Source organism: Oncorhynchus clarkii, chromosome 32 (assembly GCF_045791955.1).
Source record: "Oncorhynchus clarkii lewisi isolate Uvic-CL-2024 chromosome 32, UVic_Ocla_1.0, whole genome shotgun sequence".
NCBI classification, from domain to species: domain Eukaryota; kingdom Metazoa; phylum Chordata; class Actinopteri; order Salmoniformes; family Salmonidae; genus Oncorhynchus; species Oncorhynchus clarkii.
Window position 1 is genome coordinate 15148742 of NC_092178.1, and position 21235 is coordinate 15169976.

Here is a 21235-nt window from a genome sequence, read left to right on the forward strand (position 1 = left end):
ACCCTTGCGATATGGGGCCGTGCATTATCGCGCTGAAACATGAGGTGATGGTGTCGAATGAATGGCACAACAAATGGCCTCAGTATCTCATCATGGTATCTCTGTGCAATAAAATTGCCATCGATAAAATGCAATTGTGTTTGTTGTCCGTAGCTTATGCCTGCCGATAACAAAACCCCACCACGGGGCACTCTGTTCACAACGTTGACATCAGCAAACCGCTCACCCACATGACACCACACACGCTGTCTGCCATCTGCCCGGTAGAGTTCAAACCAGGATTCATCTATGAAGAGCACATTTCTCCAGCAGGTGAGTGGCCATCAAAGGTGACTATTTGCACACTGAAGTCGGTTACAAAGCCGAACTGCAATCAGATCAAGACCCTGGCTAAAAGCATGCAGATGAGCTTCCTCAGACAGTTTGAAAGTTTGTGCAGAAATTCTTAACTGTGGAAGTTGTGGAAACAGTTTCATCAGCTTTCTAGATAACAGGTCTTAGACGATCCCGTAGGTGAAGAAGCCGGATGTGGAGGTCATGGTCTGTCGTGGTTACATGTAGTCTGTGGTTGTGAGGACAGTGAGGACTTACTGCCTAATTCTCTAAAACGATGTTGGAGTTGGCTAAACATTAAATTCTCTGGCAACAGCTCTGGTGGACATTCCTACAGTCAGCATGCCAATTACATGGTCCCTCAAAACTTGAGAAATTTGTGGCATTGTGTGCCAAAACTACACATTTTAGAGGGGTGCTCCCCTGTGCTGTTTTCTTCTCTGCAGTTCCGTTGCCCTTCAGTGGTGTGAGTGAGTGAGTGAGTGAGTGAGTGAGTGAGTGAGTGAGTGAGTGAGTGAGTGAGTGGGCAGTGTTGGGTTTCTCCTGACCTGCGCTATGTGCCTGTGCTTAGTCGGCAGACCATCCCAACGCCTCTCTCAAGTCAATGGTTTTCACCAGGAGTAAGCAGCAGGATCTGCTGAATCAGCAGCATTGTTTCCTGCCAGCCCCAGCCTCTCTGCTGCTCGCCCCTGGCAGGTCGGCCACCAACACGCTCACAACAGCTTCAGGGTTCAGGTCCAAACTGTCAATGACATTCCCTTACCTGGGCACTTGTGGACTGAACTAGCACTACATCGGAAAGAACTGGATAGGTGTAAGGAAAATGGTGGAAACTTTCCATCTAGTCCTCTCAAATCTCTTGACTAGAGGTGATATAATTTGACTGACATCGGTTCAATTGAATTCCATTCCATATGTTTTTTAATGAGCTCAATGCGCACATTGTACAATTTCTCTAGAGATAAATTAGATCACGCCTGAACTGTGCGATGTAGATGGGCGTTGTGGTTTCCAATAGGCCAATTTTCAAGATAGTTGAGCGCAGAAAAAGACTATAATCCATTGTACGCCTCCTACATACAGTGCATTCGGAAAGTATTCAGTCCCCTTGACTTTTTCCACATTTTGTTACATCACAGCCTTAATCTAAAATGTATCAAATCATTTTTGCACCTCAATCTACACACAATAATGACAAAGCAAAAACTGGTTTTTAGAAATGTTTGCAAATGTGTACTCTTATTTTTTATAAATGTATTTACATAAGGATTCAGACTCTTGGCTATGAGAGTTGAAATTGAGGTCGGGTGCATCCTGTTTCCATTGATCATCCTTGAGATGCTTCTACAACTTGATTGGAGTCCACCTGTGCTAAATTCAATTGATTGGACATGATTTGGAAAGGCACACAACACAACCTGTCTACAGAAGGTCCCACAGTTGACAGTGCACGTCAGATCAAAAACCAAGTCATGACCAAGGACCCGATGGCCACTCTGACAGAGCTCCAGAGTTCTTCTGTGGAGATGGGGGAAACTTCCAGAAGGACAACCAACTCTGCAGCACTCCACCAATCAGGCCTTTTATAATAGAGTGGCCAGACGGAAGCTGCCACTTAGTAAAAAAAGGCACGACAGCCTGCTTGGAGTTTGCCAAAAGGCACCTAAAAACTCAAAGCAAGATTGAACTCTTTGGCCTCAATGCCAAGCGTCACACGTCTGGAGGAAACCTGGCACCATCCCTACGGTGAAGCATGGTGGTGGCAGCATCATGCTGTGGGGATATTTTTCAGCGGCAGGGACTGAGAGACTAGTCAGGATCAAGGGAAAGATGAACGGAGCAAAGTAGAGAGAGAACCTTGATGAAAACCTGCTCCAGAGTGCTCAGGACCTCAGACTGGGGCCAAGGTTCACCTTCCAACAGGACAATGACCCTAAGCACACAGCCAAGACAATGCAGGAGTGGCTTCGGGACAAGTCTCTGAATGTCCTTGAGTGGACCAGCCAGAGCCCGGACTTGAACCCGATTGATCATCTCTGGAGAGACCTGAAAATAGCTGTGCAGCAGCGCTCCCCATCCAACCTGGCAGAGCTTGAGAGGATCTGCAGAGAAGAATGGGAGAAACTCTCCAAATACAGGTGCGCCAAGCTTGTAGCGTCATACCCAAGAAGACTTATTTACTTTGAAGAACTAATAGTGATTGTCAGACAGCATAAGCAGAATCTATATAGAGATAGATGTCTTGGAATTAAATAATGAAATCATCAAAAACAAATTAAGTAATATACCCAACTGAAATATTTTATTAAAGTAATGTGAATAATTGATGGTTAATAAGTAGTAATGGGTAGTCACTACCATCATGGGACTTTTATTAATTGTTTTATTCTGTGTTACATCATTCAACCCACATAATGCATAGCGCATTGAATGTTTAAAAAAATAATCAACATTTTGTAGTAATCTAAACCAAACCGGCCTCAAAAAGCACTAGTCACTAAGTACTACCATATTGCTTGAAACTGTACTGTCCTTTCAGAATCCCCAAGGTGGAAGCCAAAGGCACAAAAGAGAGGGTGAGTTTGCAGATTGGAGTCCTGTACTGAAAGTAGCTAGCTAGCTAACGGAAATACACTCTCAATAGAGAGGTGTTCACTGCTCTAGTAAAAGCATTGTTGATGGACAGAAAATGAGTGAGTGAAACACTAATTCTGAGCAGTAAGTTAATAGCTTCCTTAATGACCTGGCTGGTGGATCTGAATGGAGGTCACAGTAGTGCGGACTGAGGAGAGCAGAGTATGACAGTTAATGGGCCGAGGAGGAGGAGGAGAAAACCTGGAGGCAGTCAGAGGAACAACTGCCCTCAGATGACCTGGACTGAAGCAGGTTAAAGAATAGCCTAAGGATTTAGGCCTCTAGCCATGGTACTCGTTACAAGATGTTGGCGGAAGAAGTTCTGGCTAACTCATTAATCCAGACTTGTGAGACTCCCCTACGAGAGTCTGCACTAACTAACTTTGAAACGTTGATGAAAACCAGAATACTCTGGATGACTGCAGTTATTCAACCAAAGGCTATGGCTAGGCTATATAAGCTAGCTAGGCTATCAGTAAATTATGTATGATAGGCCTACAGTGCAAAAAGTAAGAGGGTACATATTGCACAAGCTGCATGCAATGTCCTTAGTGGGGGTCACTTTGTAGAAGCATGACTGCTTTGAAATTTGCAACAATGCAAAAAGGTCAACTCAAGGAAAGTCGCTAAAAGCAAGCCCTGTAGGATTCTTTTTAGCAGAAAAACAGGCCCAATCACGAAATCAGCCTTTTGGGAGAGAAACGATATGCAGGTACCACGATAATATCACGGTGCCAGAACATCATGCCAATTATGATACCAACATTTTAGAATACTGTAGTATCGTTTCATATGATACTATTGACTTTTTTTGCCCTATAGATCTAAAGAACCTGCTGGCGCCAGTCAGTTTTGTTTATAAATTCAGGGGAATTTAAGCAACAGCCACTAGTCTCTTGTATGCGCAGGTTCAATAATATCCACTTCACTTTCATGCGCATATCATGTGTGGCAGATGTAATTATTTTTTTATTTTTTTACAGCAATTGGGGTTAAGTGCCTTGCTCAAGGGCACATTGACAGATTTTTCATCTAGTCAGCTCAAGGATTCAAACCAGCGACCTTTCGGTTACTGGCCCAGTGCTCTTAACCACTAAGCTACCTGCCCCCCCTCTACCTGCTCTCAATCAAATGCTTCTCTCTGTCCGCTCTTCACGTCTATTCCTTCATCGGTTTTCTTAATAAATCGTTTAGCTGTGATGGCGAGCGGGATGCAGACCCTCATGAGTCTACTGTTAGATTTGTACATTTATTACATTGGAGCAGCGCACAAAGAAAGCAATGTTGATACATTGTATAATTCCATCAAGCACAGACCAGTCTGAGTAGAATTTGCAAGTTCACTGTCATGCAGCCTAAGAACGTCAGAGGGAGAAAATGGAAAGAAAAAGTATTTTCCCTAGCCTAAACAGTTAAAAAATGGCCCATATTACCAGAGGTCTTGTCTCTAGCCTAAACAGTTAAAAAATGGCCCATATTACCAGAGGTCTTGTCTCTAGCCTAAACAGTTAAAAAATGGCCCATATTACCGGAGGTCTTGTCTCTAGCCTAAACAGTTAAAAAATGGCCCATATTACCGGAGGTCTTGTCTCTAGCCTAAACAGTTAAAAAATGGCCCATATTACAAGAGGTCTTGTCTCTAGCCTAAACAGTAAAAAAATGGCCCATATTACCGGAGGTCTTGTCTCTAGCCTAAACAGTTAAAAAATGGCCCATATTACCAGAGGTCTTGTCTCTAGCCTAAACAGTTAAAAAATGACCCATATTACCGGAGGTCTTGTTTCTAGCCTAAACAGTTAAAAAATGGCCCATATTACCGGAGGTCTTGTCTCTAGCCTAAACAGTTAAAAAATGGCCCATATTACCGGAGGTCTTGTCTCTAGCCTAAACAGTTAAAAAATGGCCCATATTACCGGAGGTCTTGTCTCTAGCCTAAACAGTTAAAAAATGGCCCATATTACCGGAGGTCTTGTCTCTAGCCTAAACAGTTAAAAAATGGCCCATATTACCGGAGGTCTTGTCTCTAGCCTAAACAGTTAAAAAATGGCCCATATTACCGGAGGTCTTGTCTCTAGCCTAAACAGTTAAAAAATGGCCCATATTACCGGAGGTCTTGTCTCTAGCCTAAACAGTTAAAAAATGGCCCAAATTACCGGAGGTCTTGTCTCTAGCCTAAACAGTTAAAAAATGGCCCATATTACCGGAGGTCTTGTCTCTAGCCTAAACAGTTAAAAAATGGCCCATATTACGGAGGTCTTGTTTCTAGCCTAAACGGGTCATATTACCGGAGGTCTTTTTTCTAGCCTAAACAGTTAAAAAATGGCCCATATTACCGGAGGTCTTGTCTCTAGCCTAAACAGTTAAAAAATGGACCATATTACCGGAGGTCGTGTCTCTAGCCTAAACGGTAAAAAAATGACCCATATTACCGGAGGTCTTGTTTCTAGCCTAAACGGTTTAAAAAATAACCCATATTACCGGAGGTCTTGTCTCTAGCCTAAACGGTTAAAAAATGACCCATATTACAGGAGGTCTTGTCTCTAGCCTAAACTAGAGGTCAACCGATTAATCGGAATGGCCGATTAATTAGGGCCGATTTCAAGTTTTCATAACAATCGGAAATCAGTATTTTTGAATGCCGTTTTTTTTTTTAGATATATATTTTTTTACACCTTTATTTAATCTTTATTTAACTAAGCAAGTCAGTTAAGAACACATTCTTATTTTCAATGACGGCCTAGGAACGGTGGGTTAACTGCCTTGTTCAGGGGCAGAATGACAGATTTTCACCATGTCAGCTCGGGGGAATCAATCTTGCAACCTTACAGTTAACTAGTCCAACGCTCTAACCATGTGTCTCTCATTGCACTCCACAAGGAGACTGCCTGTTAGGCGAATGCAGTAAGCCAAGGTAAGTTGCTAGCTAGCATTAAACTTATCTTATAAAAAAAAACAATCAATCAATCATAATCACTAGTTAAACTAGTAATATCATCAACCATGTGTCTAGCGTGTCCTGCGTTGCATATAATCGATGCGGTGCGTATTGTTACTCCAATGTGTACTTAACCATGAACATCAATGCCTTTCTTAAAATCAATACACAGAAGTATATATTTTTAAACCTGCATATTTAGCTAAAAGAAAGGTCCAGGTTAGCAGGAAATATTAACCAGGTGAAATTGTCACTTCTCTTGCGTTCATTGCACGCAGAGTCAGGGTATATGCAACAGTTTGGGCCGCCTAATTTGCCAGAATTTTACGTAATTATGACATAACATTGAAGGTTGTGCAATGTAACAGGAATATTTAGACTAATGGATGCCACCCCTTAGACAAAATACGGAACGGTTCCAAATTTCACTGAAAGAGTAAACGTCTTGTTTTCGAGATGATAGTTTCCGGATTCAACCATATTAATGACCTAAGGCTCGTATTCCTGTGTGTTATTATGTTATAACTAAGTCTATGATTTGATAGAGCAGACTGACTGAGCGGTGGTAGGCAGCAGCAGGCTCGTAAGCATTCATTCAAACAGCACTTTTGTGCGTTTTGCCAGCAGCTCTTTACTGTGTGTCAAGCATTGCACTGTTTATGACTTCATGCCTATCAACTCCCGAGATTAGGCTGGTGTAACCGATGTGAAATGGCTAGCTAGTTAGCGGGGTGCGCGCTAATAGCGTTTCAAACGTCACTCGCTCTGAGACTTGGAGTGGTTGTTCCACTTGCTCTGCATGGGTAACGCTGCTTCGAGGGTGGCTGTTGTCGTTGTGTTCCTGGTTCGAGCCCAGGGAGGAGCGAGGAGAGGGACGGAAGCTATACTGTTACACTGGCAATACTAAAGTGCCTATAAGAACATCCAATAGTCAAAGGTTAATGAAATACAAATGGTATAGAGAGAAATAGTCCTATAATTCCTATAATAACTACAACCTAAAACTTCTTTACCTGGGAATATTGAAGACTCATGTTAAAAGGAACCACCAGCTTTTATATGTTCTCATGTTCTGAGCAAGGACCTTAAACGTTAGCTTTCTTACATGGCACATATTGCACTTTTACTTTCTTCTCCAACACTTTGTTTTTGCATTATTTAAACCAAATTGAACATGTTTCATTATTTATTTGAGGCTAAATTGATTTTATTGACGTATTATATTAAGTTAATGATAATTATAACAATACTGAATGAACACCTATTTTATTACAAATAAATACAAATAAATAACACTAAAAACTATCGATTAATTGGTATCGACTTTTTTGGTCCCCCAATAATCGGAATCGGCGCTGAAAAATCATAAATCGGTCGACCTCTAGCCTAAACGGTTAAAAAATGACCCATATTTGTTTTTTGTTTTTTTTTACCTTTATTTAACTAGGCAAGTCAGTTAAGAACAAATTCTTATTTTTAATGACGGCCTAGGAACAGTGGATTAACTGCCTGTTCAGGGGCAGAACGACAGATTTGTACCTTGTCAGCTCGGGGATTTGATATTACCGGAGGTTTTGTCTCTAGCCTAAACGGTTAACCTATGACCCATATTACCGGATATGCCTTTTTTTATTTTCTAGTGGAGCGCATTTTATATAATTTTACAAACCATGTTACGGGCCATTTTAAACTAATCTCGGGTCACTACTTATTGGTTTGATAAGACAACGTTTGTCAATCATGTTACCTAACTAGCTAAAGACATGGTAACTTCACAGTTCGTTTAGGCAAATGTTATTGGCACAAGTAGGATTCATAGAGACCTAAACTATATCAAATATCCATTTATTTCTGGTGCTCCTTAAATTCTGTCTGGTGCCTAACATTTTAAAAGTTGGGAGCAGTGTGTTGTGGGAGAGCGAGAGCGGTGTGTGTGTTTATGAGGGTGAGGGAGGGAGCAAGTGTGTGAGGAAGGGAGAGTGTGTGTGTTAACTGGAAAGTAAAGAAGGTTCCATGCAGTGTTTTCCTCTTACTGACTATGACATGCCGATCATTACGCATGTATATCACAGGAGGTTGGTGGCACCTTAATTTGGGAGGACTGGCTCGTGGTAATGGCTGTTACGGAATGAGTGGAATGGTATCATGCCATTTCATTTGCGCCATTCTTATGAGCCGTCCTCCCTTCAGCAGCCTCCACTGATGTATATTCCTCCCTCCCATTCCTCAAGCCAAATCACAGGTAGGTCTTTGCAAATATGAGCAAATCAGCCATTCTATGCCGTATTCTATTAAACAGTGAACAGTTAAATTCAATGTGTGAATTGCAGTGACAGATTTTTAGAGAACAAGTATCCGGGGGACGGGTCAAACAGGACGCTAGGTCACAGTTTTTTCCCCCACCGTGATATCGCGATACAACTTGGTATCGTGATACTTGGCCTGGTATCGTTTGTAAAATGGTGGTATCGTGACAAGCCGAAGTCAAATTCTGTGTTTTTTAGGGCGTAATTGATCCAAAACAGGTACTTTGTCAGAATTTAAATCCTGAAAAAACACAAAATGTCATGCTTTTTTTATTTTCCCGTTATGAATTGACATTGGAAGCTCAGTATAGCTGCTCTATCCAGTTGTACTCAAATTAAAATCAGTATGGGGAGAAACCAGTGTAGGACAAGCGTGAACATCTCTAAATAAAGTAATGGGAAAAATTGGAACTGAGTGAAGAGAAACTGAAAAGAAAAAAACAATCATTGTTGAATCCTAGGGGGCCTATTATGGGCATAGCGGCAGCGGCATACCAAACTCAAAACAACTAGATATATTCATTCGGGGCAGAAGTGAAAACCCAATAGCGTGGGGGTAATATACTGTTTATACCATATAACGACAAAATGCCACCTCCCAGGGGCTTGCAGGGTTGTGTGCTATTATGCCACTGCTTAGAACTATAAGTTAAGCAGAACTATAAGAAATCTAACGTGTCAAATAATTATATCCAGCTCAAGACTCCAGCTATGCATTTGGTTTGCTAACTTGTTAGCTAAGTGGCTAGATATCAAGACCAAGCTTCTTGGTCACAGCAGAGACATTCAATTCCCTCCTGGATCAACTTCCCTGGTGTCTAAATTGTTTTGTGCGTCAACATTTTTATAAAAAATAATCTAAAGGGTTTTATTTTATTTTTTAGAAATAGCGCTCCTTGTATGCACATTCAGTAATACCGTATACCTGGTATGGTACAGAAACAATATGAAAATCCCCCCCCCCCCCCCCAAAAAATAAAAAATAGGGAACAGAAATTGGCAGTGTTGCAATGTGCTGGGTAAACAATCTACTCAAGCACAACAAAAACAAGGAGATGGTTCTCATTCTCAGCCAGTCAGTGAATTACAGATTAACCCAGAATACACAGCTAGAATTGCATGCATATGTTTGATCCGTCGATGGTCGATTTTGTACTTGAAATTTGTGCTTGCCCTGACCCGTGTCAAAGCAGTCTGTCCACCTGGCCCTGTTAACGTTGCCCTTGGTTCTGCTTCAAACCAGCTATAGGAAGCACTCGCTCAGCTCTGATCTCCCAAGGTCATTCAACAGAGGAGAGAGAGAAACCAGAGAGGGAGGAGGGAAGAGAGAGAGCGGGAGGGAGGGAAGAGAGCGAGAGGGGAAAGAGAGGACAGGTTTTTCAACTTTCACTGCAGCACTTGCACACGCAACACAATGGTTTCTATTTTTCTTCACTTCTTCCCGAGGGGGGTCTTCCTTTGAGCACAAAGACATCTCTGTTAGCAGTCCCTTATTCCTATGTCCCTCGTCCCTCACTGTCCTTTCATCTCTCTCTCTCTCTCTCTCTCTCTGCCGGTCTCCTTCTCTATGCTGACTAAAAGACTGCAGGAGCCAGTCGCACATTCCTGTGACAGCTTCATCCAACACTAGGCCCAGCCGCTAGCTGCATATCAGCCTCAATAACAGAACACCAAACTTTATCTGGTAGTTTGGCTCATGTGTTGACAACACACACCGTGAAACACACACCGTGACTTACACACTCAAAACAAGGCTGCCTGCAAGGGCAAAGGAATAAGGCACACAATAGCTGTGTGGTCACTGGAGTTATTTTTAGTCATCCCTCTCCCCAACGGAACTTTCTGTCAGAGAGAGAGAGAAAGGTGGCACCGATGGAAACTTTCAATTAGGGAGAAGGGGAGGCAGAACAGAGCTAGAGATGATATATAGATTGCATCTAAAGAGATCACACATCAAAAACCTGTGGTCTGTCCCTAAAGCTGTCAATTGCCATCGTCATTGCAGCGGCCCCGACACAACCCAACTACAAGGTCTCAAATTCGTCCCCTAAACATGCTGTAGCGAGCTCAGCGCCATCTTGCCCTCTGCATCACTGTCAGGCGAGTGTAAACAACACTCCAAGGACCAGGCTTTGGGACGGGCCATGGACCGCAGTCACAGCAGTACAATCGTGACCATCCTGAATGACTTTGAAGTCTGTCTGTCTGCGAGCACAGCGCTGTGCAGTCCAACCACAGCGCTACAGAGAGTCAATAACCAACACAGCCCAGAGAGACAAACTAACTGCTGCTAACGTCCTGCTTAAAAGTCCAAAGTCAAAACACAGCAGAAGCAGGGTCGCAAACAAACACCAACCAGTGCTGGTCAACAGAACAACCAGTCTAATTCAATAGAACTTGTCATCCATATTAACAGCCTACATTGTAGTTTTCATAGAAAAACATTAACATGACTCAAGGAGTGACATTCTGCAAAATGCAAACTAAAGATGTCAACAACACAGATCCTGTCCTGGAGTGCCAATTGAAGGACATGGGTGACTGCTGTTAGTTGCAAAAATAGTTTTTTTTTTTAAAGACACACACACATTCAGATTTCTCCCAAGGAGAAAAGTAGAGGACGACAGAGAAGAGGAGTAGTGAGGGCAGAGAGCGCATCCCATCTCTGCAGAGAGACAGAGAAGAAACAGAGCGAAAGAGAAAGAGCGAGAGAAAGCGAAAGAGCGAGAGAAAGAGGAGAAGAGAAAGCACACATGAGTAGAGGAATCCAGCAGCGATCTACAACACAGACAGGTCTAGTGTGTGTGTGGTTGGTCACACTTACCCTGTGCCCATCATTCTGTGTAGTTGGCTGAAGGAGAGCAGGAAAGGGAGAGAGAGGCTGTACTCTCTACTCTGTACTGTAGAAGTCTCGTTGAGAGGCAAGAGGAGGGGGGGGCTGGCTAACACAGAAAATCTCTGTAGCATTTCACTTCCTCAGGCGCCGGTCCCAGGAACAGACAAAACACAGTCCGCCCATCCTCCGCAAAACCTTACAGCCTGCCCAACAGACAGAGAAGAGCGTTCACCACCCCCACCTTCTTCTACCCCTCCCCCTCAACTCATTCTTCTCCGGCCCCCCTCCCACCCCCCTTTCCTAAACACACACCCCTCTCTCCTGTTTCTCCTCTGACCAACCCCCCCCCACCCCGAGCATCTCCCTCCCGCTCTCTCACCCTCTCCTTATCACTTGTTCCATCTCTTTCTCCAGCCAGCGACCCACACGTTTGTCTTTCAGTTGACCCCTGCCTCAGCACAGTGAAGGACAAAAAGAAAAAAAAGATAGCCGAAAGAGATCAAAGTGGCAGCGGTACAGCAGCACTCGACTCCCAGACAAATCTCCTCCTTGCCTCCTTTCCTTTTAACATTCAAAAGTAATCAATCTAGCCTGCTACATGATACTCAGACCCTGGCCAGGCTTCTGCCCCGCTCTCAGCCTTTCCCGAATGAAAGTAGAGAGCCCTCCTGCACTATTGGCCGAGCCACCCGCTCGTCGGCTCTGACACTTCCCCCGCCCTACCCCCTCCTTTCTACACCCAACCCCCTTTCACCGACAGCCAACTTCCTGTTTTAAGTTACCTTGAGCTGCAGGATAGGGGTCAGGGAAAGAAAAGAGGAAGAGAGAGAAAGAAGAACCAGACAAAAGACAAAGAAAGTTCTAACAAAGCGAGTCAGGGACTGATTGAGGAAGTGGTGGTGGTAGCTTGCCTCTGCATTCCGTGTCCTCCGGCTGATCTTGCGTTTCTCATGGCTGTACGGAGAAGAAAGGAACCACTGGCTGCTCTCTGACAACTGTTCCCTGCTTATTTACAATGTCAAACTAAATGTCTCCCCGAGTCCCGCCTCCCTGCGGCCATGACTGGTTGAATGGCCAGTGATGCAAGCAACCCTGATGCCCCTGATTGGCTGAGGGGAGTGTCAGAATGGATGCCGCATGTTGCAGCCACATGATTTAAAGAGCAAAGGCATATTGAGCAGACGTGCTGTGATCTACGTGTTCACAGGCATGCGTGCAAGTCCACAAGCACACGCTTGTCCTTCCTCTGTCACACATCCTTCCTCTGTCACACATCCTTCCTCTGTCACAGTAGGTAGAAAGATAACATCCAGACAATCTACAAATATTGTAGTCTGTGTTAGTGCTAATAAAACACCTTCATTGAAGTCCATATTTCATTCACTAAAAATGTACTAGAATAATAACACAACTAAATACATGAGAATGAACTAGTTTATCTGATAGTAAGATCCAGATTTAGAAAGAGATAAATGAAATATCTAACCTACTAATGAACAAAAGGTATTTAGTAAAACTTTTTTTTTTTCAAGACCAAAAAAAAAAGGTCTTCAAAAATCATTTTAAGTGCATTTCCAATTCTACAAAGGTAGCTGATCAAATCAGGCCAAAAAAGGCACCTCAACAAATTGAGTTCATGTTTGTGGGTGGACAAGACATAGGACAATGTCAATAAACAACTATTGTTGTATTGGCCCTAAAACTATGCTCCCAGACAGTTCTCGTTCTACAATTAAAATGTAATCATAAAACCATTTCAGCAATGTCATATAAATGCCCTGCTGTTATCTCGCCATGGGTTAAACGGACATTCAGCCATGCTGTTCTACGCACTGACGTTTACATTAGGATGAGCACACGCATGCATGGGTTGCTCTTGTCAAAAGTAAGGCACTACAGGAATAGGGTGCCATTTGGGATCCATAACAGTGTTTGGAGAACTGCATGTCTAAAGATCTGTCTAGCAACAGATTAAGGAAACGTAATGTCCTGGCATTGAAGTGTACTGAAGTGAGAGATTTAGGTGAGAGGGGACAAAGCAATTTACTGAGAGTTGCTTTTAGCTGGCAGTCTGCATAGATGATGGTGGAATGACCTGAGGCTTATCCTGCATATTACTAATGCAAATCCCCCACTGTACCGAGAAACAACAAGCCAGAGAGATAGAACACAAACCTGCTCCGTCACTGAACAAACCGGGGGGAGGGAGAGCCAAAAGGATGGAGAAGGACAGAAAGGAGAGAGCTGTTACAGGATGAGAGAGAGGGACAGAGTGAGGAGGGACAGAGAGTGAGAAAGAGGAGGGACAGCGAGTGAGGAGGGACAGAGAGAGGATGACAGAGAGCGAGTGAGGGGGGACAAAGAGGATGGACAGAGAGCGAGGAGGGACAGAGAGCGAGAAAGAGGGACAGAGAGCAAGAAAGAGGAGGGACAGAGAGCGAGGAGGGACAGAGAGAGGATGACAGAGTGAGTGAGGTGGGACAAAGAGGATTGCCAGAGAGCGAAAGAGAATATGGACAGAGAGTGAGAGAGGAGGGACAGAGAGCGAGGAGGGACAGAGAGTGAGAGAGGAGGGACAGACACCATAAAACAACACTAGACACTATGGAAAACAAAGTCTTTATTATCTCATCCTGGAATATCCCAGGTCTGAGGTCATCTGCCTTTGGCCTAAAGAGCAGGAATCCAGACTTCATCAAAGCAATTGGAAATACAGACATTGTCATCCAACAAGAAACATGGTATAAAGGAGACAGACCCACTGGTTGCCCTCTAGGTTACAGAGAGCTGGTAGTCCCATCCAAACTACCAGGTGTGAAACGGGGAAGGGACTCAGGGGGTATGCTAATTTGGTATAGAACACACCTAACCCATTCTATTAAAATTAGTCAAAACAGGAACAATTTACATCTGGCTAGAACTAAATAAGGAAATAATTTCAACAGAGAAAAAAATGTCTGTGTGCTACCTACATACCACCAGTAGAATCCCCATAGGGGGAGATCAACAATTTCCAGGCCCAGGGACATGTACTAGTCTATGGCGACCTTCATGCCAGAACTGGACAAGAACCCTCAGCACACAGGGGCACAAACACCTACCTGGAGGTAACAGCATTCCCTCCCCCATATGCCCCCCTATACAAAACTACGACAACATAACCAACATAAACAGGTCACAACTCCTGCAGCTCTGTCGGAATCTGGGTATGTACATTGTCAATGGTAGGCTTCGGAGGGGACTCCTATGGTAGGTACACATATAGCTGATCTCTTGGCAGTAGTACTGTAGACTACTTTATCACTGACCTCAACCCAGAGTCTCTTAGAGCATTCAGTCAGTCCACTGACAACCCTATCAGATCACAGCAAAATCACTCTACTATGCTCAATCACGAGGCATCAAAGCCAAAGGAACTGAATAATATTAAGAAATGCTATAGATCAAATAAAATGTTATTGGTCACATACACATGGTTAGCAGATGTTAATGCGAGTGTAGCAAAATGCTTGTGCTTCTAGTTCTCACAGTGCAGTAATATCTAACAAGTAATCTAACAGTTCCACAACAGCTATCTTATTCACACAAATGTAAAGGGATGGAATAGGAATATGTACATATAAATTAGAGGTTGACCGATTAATCGGAATGGCCGATTAATTGGGGCCGATTTCAAGTTTTCATAACAATCGGAAATCAGTATTTTTGGGTGGCGATTTGCCGTTTTTTAATTTTTTTTACGCCTAGTTAAATAAAGATTAAATAAAGGCAAGTCAGTTAAGAACACATTCTTATTTTCAATGACGGCCTAGGAGCAGTGGGTTAACTGCCTCGTTCAGGGGCAGAAAGACAGATTTTCACCTTGTCAGCTCGTTGGATCCAATCTTGCAACCTTACAGTTAACTAGTCCAACGCAATAACGACCTGCCTCTCTCTCGTTGCACTCCACAAGGAGACTGACTGCCTGTTACGCAAATGCAGTAAGCCAAGGGAAGTTGCTAGCTAGCATTAAACTTATCTTATAAAAACAATCAATCATAATCACTAGTTAACTACACATGGTTGATGATATTACTAGATATTATCTAAAGTGTCCTGTGTTGCATATAATCTGACTAAGCATACAAGTATCTAAGTATCTGACTGAGCGGTGGTAGGCAGAAGCAGGCGCGTAAACATTCATTCAAACAGCACTTTCGTGCGTTTTGCCAGCAGCTCTTCGTTGTGCGTCAGCTAGTTAGCGCGCACTAATAGCGTTTCAAACTTCACTCGCTCTGAACCTTGGGGTGGTTGTTTCCCTTGCTCTGCATGGGTAACGCTGCTTCGAGGGTGGCTGTTGTCGTTGTGTTCCTGGTTCGAGCCCAGGGAGGAGCGAGGAGAGGGACGGAAGCTATACTGTTACACTGGCAATACTAAAGTGCTTATAAGAACATCCAATAGTCAAAGGTTAATGAAATACAAATGGTATAGAGGGAAATAGTCCTATAATAACGACAACCTAAAACTTCTTACCTGGGAATATTGAAGACTCATGTTAAAAGGAACCACCAGCTTTCATATGTTCTCATGTTCTGAGCAAGGACTGAAACAGTAGCTTTCTTACACGGCACATATTGCACTTTTACGTTCTTCTCCAACACTTTGTTTTTGCATTATTTAAACCAAATTGAACATGTTTCATTATTTACTTGAAGCTAAATTGATTTTATTGATGTATTATATTAAGTTAAAAGTGTTCATTCAGTATAGTTGTAATTGTCATTATTACAAATACATTTATTTTATTTATTTATTAAAATTGGCCGATTAATCGGTATCGGCTTTTTTGGTCCTCCAATAATTGGTATCGGTGTTGAAAAATCATAAATCATAAATCGGTCGACCTCTAATTGTCGACACACGTTTTCCTCAGATTACATACAGACCCAAAGTTTATCAAATCCAATTTTGATAAACTTCCATACCACAGTGTGCCATCTCAGCAGCAAGATGTGACAAACACCACTGTAAATACAACCTATATTTATGTTTATTTTCCCTTTCGTAACTATTTGCACATCATTACAACACTGTATATAGACATACTTATTCTTTTGGGACTTGTGAGTGTAATGTTTACTGTCAATTTTATTTCACTTTTTTTTAAATTACCTATTTCACTTGCTTTGGCAATGTAAACATATGTTTCCCATGCCTATAAAGCCCCTTAAATTGAAATAGAATTGAGAGAGACTCAATGTTCCCTTTTCTATTTTGGTACAGCGAGAGCAGGGGAACAGAGTAGAGCTGGGAACAGAGTAGAGCTGGTAGCAGGCTGGTTAATGATTATAGAGCAGCTAGACTGCACATAGATTATTCCATTCCAGCGATAGCCATCTATGGCGGTGCAGGCAGGCTCTTCTACACCCAAACCTCCTCCACGAGGACACCTGACAAGGTCACTCTGCAGCAGAGACCTTCCCATTACTTGTGCTGCTGGTGCCTGGGACATGTTTGCTTACAGTCGCTGTTTAGAGCCAAACACGCACAAGCCGGGGTATCACTTTCACAAACAAACAGCAGAAAAGAGCCCTCAGGGCTGCTGGGCTAAGTCATGCACGCACACACCTGCATAAACTAGGCTTACCTACAAAAAACATGCACACACACACGGGCTACACACAGTTTGTCCATCCTAAATTTGGATGATAAACAGTCTCACTGGCTTCAATCCTGTCTGCGCTCAAAAGGAAAAACTGATTCTAGATGTTGATAATTTAGTAATGGGGCATAAATTAACAATATGCATGTTCATTTTCTGATTACATTGTAATGGTGCATTTAGACTGGATATCAAGGTCAAGTTGAAAGTTATGAAGCTAACAGCTGCTGTGATAGTTGGGGGCCTACCTGCAGCAACGCAGGAAAAAGCAGGGCAGAACTTAGCCCTCGAAAACCTTTTTTAGCGGTTAGCTGCATGTGAAGTACAATTGCAACCCTGTGTTTCAACGTTTAGAAATGTCAATAATCCTTGCTTGCAAAACAGTTATTGAAAAACATGTGCTGATATCTCTCTTATTGTTCATAACAAAGAGAAAGAATCTTTGAAATAACAAAGATACACCTACTCTAGCAGTTTTGAACAGATCCATACTGTGTGTGCCTCCAGTTGAAGAACTACACTTCCTCCCCAGTTAGCTTACACACAGGTGTTCAAAGCACACATAGATAACTAATTAGCACAGGTGGGGAGGCCTGTCTTCCATCTGTCTTCCGTAAACAAGCACCATAATATGGAGATATGGCCGTGTGCGAACACTAACCCTATAAAAAAGGTGTGTAGTAATTAAAGTTTGATTTTTGATAATTATTTATAGCTGATATGAAAGATACGTACGTTCCTTATGTTTCCAAAACCGCACAGCAAGTGATACATTTTAAAGTTCAGAACAAGCGTAGAGGGCCTTAACAAAACTCCCCGGCCAGAAGATACTATCGTCAATAGGCACTAAAGGTAGTTAGCATCCATGAATGGGTTAGGCAGAACTGTACCGTCAGTAAAATACTGCATACTTTTCTTAGACCCGTTTCAGGCACCACCTTAATATATGCTCCTGTTTGCATTTAGAGAACAGATCCTTCCTGTATAGAGCTGTGCTTGGTGTAATAGCCATGAAATTACTTTACCCCCTGCTCTAGATTGAGAATTTAGGCTAGTTGGTGGATGGTGAGAACATGAACTAATCATGTAAAATAGCCCAACAAATATTGTACCCTTAATAGTCAACCAGGGAATGTCCTTAGACACTGAACAAAAATGTAAAAAGCAACAAGTAAAGTGTTGGTCCCATGTTTCACAAGCTGAAATAAAAGATCCCAGAAATATTACATACGCACACAGCTTATCCCGCTCAAATTTGTTTACATGCCTGTTAGTGAACATTTCTCATTTGCAAAGATAATCCAGCCACCTGACAAGTGTGGCATATAAAGAAGCTGATCATTACACAGGCGCACCTTGTGCTGGGACAATAAAAGGCCACTCTAAAATGTGCAGTTTTGGCACAACACAATGCCACAGATGTCTCAAGTTGAGGGAGGGAGCGAGCAATTGGCATGCTGACTGCAGGAATGTCCACCAGAACTATTGCATAATAATTTAGTGTTTATTTCTCTACCATAAGCCATCTCCAACCTCGTTTTAGAGAATTAGGCAGTACGTCCAACCGACCTCATAACCGCAAACCACGTGCAGCCACGCCAGCCCAGGACCTCCACATCTGGCTTCTTCACCTGTGGGATTGTCTGAGACCAGCCACCCAGACAGCTGATGAAACTGAGGAGAATCTATCTGTTTGTGGAGAAAAAAACATTCTGACTGGCTGGGCCTGGCTCGTCCATGGCTGCGCCCCTGCCTACTTATGTGAAATCTGTAAAATAGGGCCTAATGAATTTATTTCAATTGACTGATTTCCTTATATGAACTGTAACTCAGTAAAATCGTTTTAAAAGTTGCATGTTGCATTTATATTTGTGCTCAGTATAGTTAGTTTTGGATTGTACAATACATAGGCTGCTACAGTACTCTCCAAATTGCATATTGAAACAGGTATTGCATGGAATAATTTTCTTTCCATCACATAGTTTGAAGCAATTATACATTGGCAGGATAGCAGGAAATGCTGTTTATCATGCTGCTCTGGGGACAAGGCACAGACTTCAAGTCCTCAAGTATTTGAAGAGTCAGCACATAATGCACATAATGTGATTCACAATAACTGTCAGTCAACACACTGGAATGTAAACAATGAGCATGATACATATCTCGGTTTAATGGGCATTAGCAAAATGTGAGAAAGATGTATGTTGTCATTTGAGATTTTAGTGAGTTCTTTATTGATGCCTTCAGCCTCCTGCCTGTATTCAGACAAACTACGTTAGCTAATAAACGGTAGATGGCCCAAATGTGTCTTCTTGTACATAGCTAGCTAATAGTTTGGTTCGTTCAAGCCAACAAAATGCAACACTGACGATAAACATTTAACGTTAGCTACCTATTATTAACCAACTAAATCATTTTTGGAATGAGCAAAAACTATCCTAACCAGTGATAGACAGCAGACCCGACCTCTTGCTTACAGTTGAAGCAAAAGCGGGTCGGATCTGCTGGCTAAACCAGCAGCTGTTTAGCTTAACTAGTTAACTTAGACAGTAACACGGTGTGATCATTTATTGTTAGTCAAACGTAGGGAGACACCGGTAGCTAACAGTTAGCTAGCATATAACAAGCGCAACCTGGACAAGGGAAGAGAGACATGGAAGACGATGATACGCTCTACAGTGGCCTGTGATACTGTTTATTCGCCACTGAACAAAAGGAAGCGATAAATCAAAGGAAAGTTTACAAAGCTTTGCAAAGTTGGGGAAAGGCTCTCTAACCAATAAAGACTACGTTTGGATCTGTCCTTCAGACCAATCAAACCTCGGACTAGATTCCACCAATCAAGGTTTCTAAGGGTTCAGTTCGTTGTGAAACTGACGCCATTCGGGATCTACCAAAAAATCGCCAGTCGTACGAGGCAGAGTTTAGACAAGAGCCAAAATGGCGGACTCAGTGTGGTAGTTTCTTAAACGCCTCTGTTACTTTCAGCTGGCCACCAATAAGCTGCTCAGAGAGCGGGGAGGGAAATGGCGCCTATGTTCATCTTCCAAAACAATCGTCTATTGGACAAGACGAGCAACTGGAAATTAGCAAAGTTATAGCCCCAATTCCATAGCGACACAGTATGCTTTCACATATAGACATTAACCATGTATATCAATTGATTTTTACTCACTTTGTTTTACGGGTTCGCAGTGAAGTTCAGCTCAGCGTATTATTTATTTTATTTCAGTAGCAACGGGAAACAAGATGGCTGCCACGTACTTCTGCTCGAACCGGAAACTGTGCTACGTTGGCAACATTGCGCACTGACGTCAATGAACATCAAATCCTGAGCCTGGGAAGTAAGAAGTACAGTGGGGAGAGCAAGTATTTGATACGCTGACGATTTTGCAGGTTTTCCTACTTACAAAGCATGTAGAGGTCGGTAATTTTTTAATCATAGGTACACTTCAACTGTGAGAGACGGAATCTCAAACAAAAATCTAGAAAATCACATTGTATGATTTTTAAGTAATTAATTTGCATTGTATTGCATGACATAAGTATTTGATCACCTACCAACCAGTAAGAATTCCGGCTCTCACAGACCTGTTAGTTTTTCTTTAAGAAGCCCTCCTGTTCTCCACTCATTACCTGTATTAACTGCACCTATTTAAACTCGTTACCTGTATAAAAGACACCTGTCCACACACTCAATCAAACTCCAACCTCTCCACAATGCTCAAGACCCGAGAGCTGTGTAAGGACATCAGGGGTAAAATTGTAGACCTGCACAAGGCTGGGATGGGCTACAGGACAATAGGTAAGCAGCTTGGTGAGAAGGCAACAACTGTTGGCGCAATTATTAGAAAATGGAAGAAGTTCAAGATGACGGGCAATCCTCCTCGATCTGGGGCTCCATGCAAGATCTCACCTCGTGGGGCATCAATGATCATGAGGGAGGTGAGGGATCAGCCCAGAACTACACGGCAGGACCTGGTCAATGACCTGAGGAGAGCTGGGACCACAGTCTCAAAGAAAACCATTAGTAACACACTACGCCGTCATGGATTAAAATCCTGCAGCGCACGCAAGATCCCCCTGCTCAAGCCAGCGCATGTCCAGGCCCGTCTGAAGTTTGCCAATGACCATCTGGATGATCCAGAGGAGGAATGGGAGAAGGTCGTGTGGTCTGATGAGACAAAAATAGAGCTTTTTGGTCTAAACTCCACCCGCCATGTTTGGAGGAAGAAGAAGGATGAGTACAACCCCAAGAACACCATCCCAATCTGTGAAGCATGGAGGTGGAAACATCATTCTTTGGGGATGCTTTTCTGCAAAGGGGACAGGACGACTGCACCGTATTGAGGGGAGGATGGATGGGGCCATGTATCGCAAGATTTTGGCCAACAACCTCCTTCCCTCAGTAAGAGCATTGAAGATGGGTCGTGGCTGGGTCTTCCAGCATGACAACGAGCCGAAACACACAGCAAGGGCAACTAAGGAGTGGCTCCGTAAGAAGCATCTCAAGGTCCTGGAGTGGCCTTGCCAGTCTCCAGACCTGAACC

General features: G+C 43.0%; 1 protein-coding gene across 17 annotated transcripts in view; it reads right to left on the bottom strand.

Annotated features, from left to right (window-relative positions):
- LOC139392221 (nuclear transcription factor Y subunit gamma-like) overlaps positions 1-19989 on the bottom strand; it is a 45446-nt gene extending 25457 nt beyond the window's left edge. For 5 of the 17 annotated variants that reach the window (XM_071140035.1, XM_071140034.1, XM_071140044.1 and 2 more), the window contains exon 1: positions 19861-19989. In XM_071140035.1, the coding sequence (XP_070996136.1) occupies position 19861 (1 nt within the window). In that variant the 5' untranslated portion in view covers positions 19862-19989. Of the gene's footprint in view, positions 1-11032; positions 11248-11423; positions 12107-19860 lie in introns of those variants that run through there. The other 12 variants (XM_071140036.1, XM_071140040.1, XM_071140047.1 and 9 more) reach the window with 12 other exon arrangements.
- Between the last annotated feature and the right edge of the window lie 1246 nt (positions 19990-21235).